Here is a 3,349-nt window from a genome sequence, read left to right on the forward strand (position 1 = left end):
TATTTATGAGGGGAAATTATCGAACAACTGGCACTATCGTACTGAGGTACAGACAGAAATGGAGGAAGTTAAACTTTAAATAGATCTGTACTTTCTAATTTTAAAAAATCTAATTGCATATCTAGTTGTACTTTTTTATGGCTGAGGGGGATGGTAGTTTTTCCTTTTTATTAAGGATGATAATTCCGCTAATTGACTTAATTTATTTCAACCAATCCCCCACATGAATTGTCAGCAGCTGTATAAATAGGGTAAAGGGAAGCAGCTAACTACTCCTGATATTTCTTGGGTTTGTTTTCACGGTGAGGTGGCTGATCTTTGCATAATTTTTTTGTGAAAAATTGGAACTGGGAGAAAGCAGGAAGAAGGGGCATTTAAAATGGTGAGTAAACTAAAAATGACTAGGGTGTCTCATACCTTTTGAAGTTGTACGGCCAATTTCTTTTTTTTTTAATCTAAAAAATGTGGATCAGAGACTGTTTTATGATGATTCTCATCTTAGTCTGAGTAAGGTGCCCTGATCTTTTAAAATGGGTTATCTATAGGGATGTAGGGAGGAGTTGTAGGGGGGAGTTGAGGTGAAGTGTCGGTATGAGGTTTAACTGTCTGGGGATTAATTCCGGGAAAGATGGATAGAATATTTTTAAATCTCAAAATTGTTATAGTGCATTGTTTCCAATGATTGCCTCTGCCTCTGGTTGACCCATGTCCTGCAGTTTGAGAAGCTGCCTGTCAAATTCATCTCAGAGGTTAAACCTTTGCTACCCAGCTCTTTATCCTTCAATTTAATGGCTGCAAGTCTATCCAGGCGGAAGAGGTTGTTAACTCTTCCCAAAATAAATCTGGAAATTTCTCTCACCAGTGTGGAGAGAGTGTGGAACCCACTATTACTTGGGCTGGGAGAGGTACATCTAATAAGGAGTGGAATCCAGATCAGACCCTCTTGCTGAATCATAGAATCATAGAGATGTACAGCATGGAAACAGACCCTTCGGTCCAACCCCCTCCATGCCGACCAGATATCCCAACCCAATCTAGTCCCACCTGCCAGCACCCGGCCCATATCCCTCCAAACCCTTCCTATTCATATACCCATCCAAATGCATTTTAAATGTTGTAATTGTACCAGCCTCCACCACTTCCTCTGGCAGCTCATTCCATATACGTACCACCCTTTTTGTGAAAAAGTTGCCCGTTAGGTCTCTTTCATATCTTTCCCCTCTCACCCTAAACCTATGCCCTCTAGTTCTGGACTGCCCAACCCCAGGGAAAAGACTTTGCCTATTTACCCTATCCATGCCCCTCATAATTCTGTAAGCTTCTATAAGGTCACCCCTCAGCCTATGACGCTCCAGGGAAAACTGCCCCAGCTTGTTCAACCTCTCCCTATAGCTCAGATCCTCCAACCCTGGCAACATCCTTGTAAATCTTTTCTGAACCCTTTCAAGTTTCACAACATTTTTCCGATAGGAAGGAGACCAGAATTGTACGCAATATTCCAACAGTGGCCTAACCAATGTCCTGTACAACCGCAACATGACCTCCCAACTCCTGTACTCAATACTCTGACCAACAAAGGAAAGCATACCAAATGCCTTCTGGCCCATCTGGTCAAGATCCTGTTGTAATCTGAGGTAACCCTCCAGCATGTCCTGCTGAAAATAGAAAATAGTGTAGGCAGGGAGAGAAGGCTATAGGAATATCAATTGGCCTATCAGTGCTGAAAAATGAGATTTACTTGATTATTCCATCATGGAATCTGGTTGTTGCTGTCTGTCCTGGCACATTTTGTCTAAAAGACAAAACAGATCCACAATGTAGTTAACTTGGGTCATGTGTAGGCCAGACCAAGTAAAGACAGCAGATTTCCTTCCCTAAAGGGCATTAGTGAGCCAGATTTTTTTTATTGCCAATAGCTTCATGGTCTCTAGATTCTTAATTCCAGGTTCTTTCTGGAACTAATTCCACCATCTGCCATGTCAAGATTTGAGGAGAAAGTGAGGTCTGCAGATGCTGGAGATCAGGGCTGGAAATGTGTTGCTGGAAAAGCGCAGCAGGTCAGGCAGCATCCAGGGAACAGGAGAATCGACGTTTCGGGCATAAGCCCTTCTTCAGGAAGGGCTTATGCCTGAAGAAGGGCTTATGCCCGAAACGTCGATTCTCCTGTTCCCTGGATGCTGCCTGACCTGCTGCGCTTTTCCAGCAACACATTTCCATGTCAAGATTTGAACCTAGCTCCCAAAACACACACAGGGTTACCAGTCCAGTGGCGATAGTGCGAGATCACTGCCTCCCCTAAGATTCCATGCTAGTGTGCAAACTTCTACATGGAAATGTCCATGCAATCAATTGTTCCAGCTCCCCCAATGCACTTCTAACAGTTCACTTCCTCTCCTACAGCGTGAATGTATCTCCATCCATGTTGGCCAGGCTGGTGTCCAGATGGGCAATGCCTGCTGGGAGCTGTACTGTTTGGAACATGGGATCGAGTCTGATGGACTCAGACCTGATGAGAAAAATGCAAGTGAGGCTGATGATTCTGTTGACACCTTCTTCTGTGAGACAAGAACTGGGAAATACGTGCCCAGGGCAATCTTTGTGGATTTGGAGCCAACTGTGATTGGTAATCATGTCACTTAAACCTTCCTTTAAGTTTTTATCTTGCAGAAACAACTGTGAGCCTTCCAAAAACTATGTTGTGATAGTACTTTGTTCAAGGTAAAGACTTTCTCCCTTATCAATGATTTGCTGTAACTGGAAATTAAATTGAATTTATTGTCACGTGTACCGAGGCACAGTGAAAAGCTTTGTCTTGCGAGCTGAGGTGATTGCTTGCTTTTTTTTTTAGAAAAGGCAACGATGGATCTAACTATTCTAGACAGGAAACTAGTTTCCTAACTATTGTAACTATATATCTCTGACACTCCTAATGTCATGGATACATTTTTAAGTGGAAGGGATGCAACTATTGGAACTAACTGTCTCAAAGGTAGAAGACAGAGGGTGGTGGTGAAGGGTTGCCTTTCAGACTGTAGGCCTGTGACCAGTGGAGTGCCACAAGGATCGGTGCTGGGTCCTCTACTTTTTGTCATTTACATAAATGATTTGGATGTGAGCATAAGAGGTACAGTTAGTAAGTTTGCAGATGACTCCAAAATTGGAGGTGTAGTGGACAGCGAAGAGGGTTACCTCAGAGTACAACAGGATCTTGACCAGATGGGCCAATGGGCTGAGAAGTGGCAGATGGAGTTTAATTCCGATAAATGCGAGGTGCTGCATTTTGGGAAAGCAAGTCTTAGCAGGACTTATACACTTAATGGTAAAGTTCTAGGGAGTGTTGCTGAACAAA

The 3,349-nt window shown here is 43.2% G+C and overlaps 1 protein-coding gene across 1 annotated transcript in view; it reads left to right on the plus strand.

The window, feature by feature from the left end:
• Nucleotides 1–304: 304 nt before the first annotated feature.
• Nucleotides 305–3,349, plus strand: part of LOC122551809 (tubulin alpha-1A chain-like) — a gene marked incomplete at its 3' end in the record, with an annotated part of 14,229 nt that continues 11,184 nt past the window's right edge. Inside the window, exons 1-2 of the mRNA XM_043694289.1 lie at nt 305–382; nt 2,401–2,623. Coding sequence (XP_043550224.1) covers nt 380–382; nt 2,401–2,623 — 226 coding nt within the window. The remainder of the gene's footprint in view (nt 383–2,400; nt 2,624–3,349) is intronic.

The sequence above is a fragment of the Chiloscyllium plagiosum genome, chromosome 7 (assembly GCF_004010195.1).
Source record: "Chiloscyllium plagiosum isolate BGI_BamShark_2017 chromosome 7, ASM401019v2, whole genome shotgun sequence".
In the NCBI taxonomy this organism is placed as follows: domain Eukaryota; kingdom Metazoa; phylum Chordata; class Chondrichthyes; order Orectolobiformes; family Hemiscylliidae; genus Chiloscyllium; species Chiloscyllium plagiosum.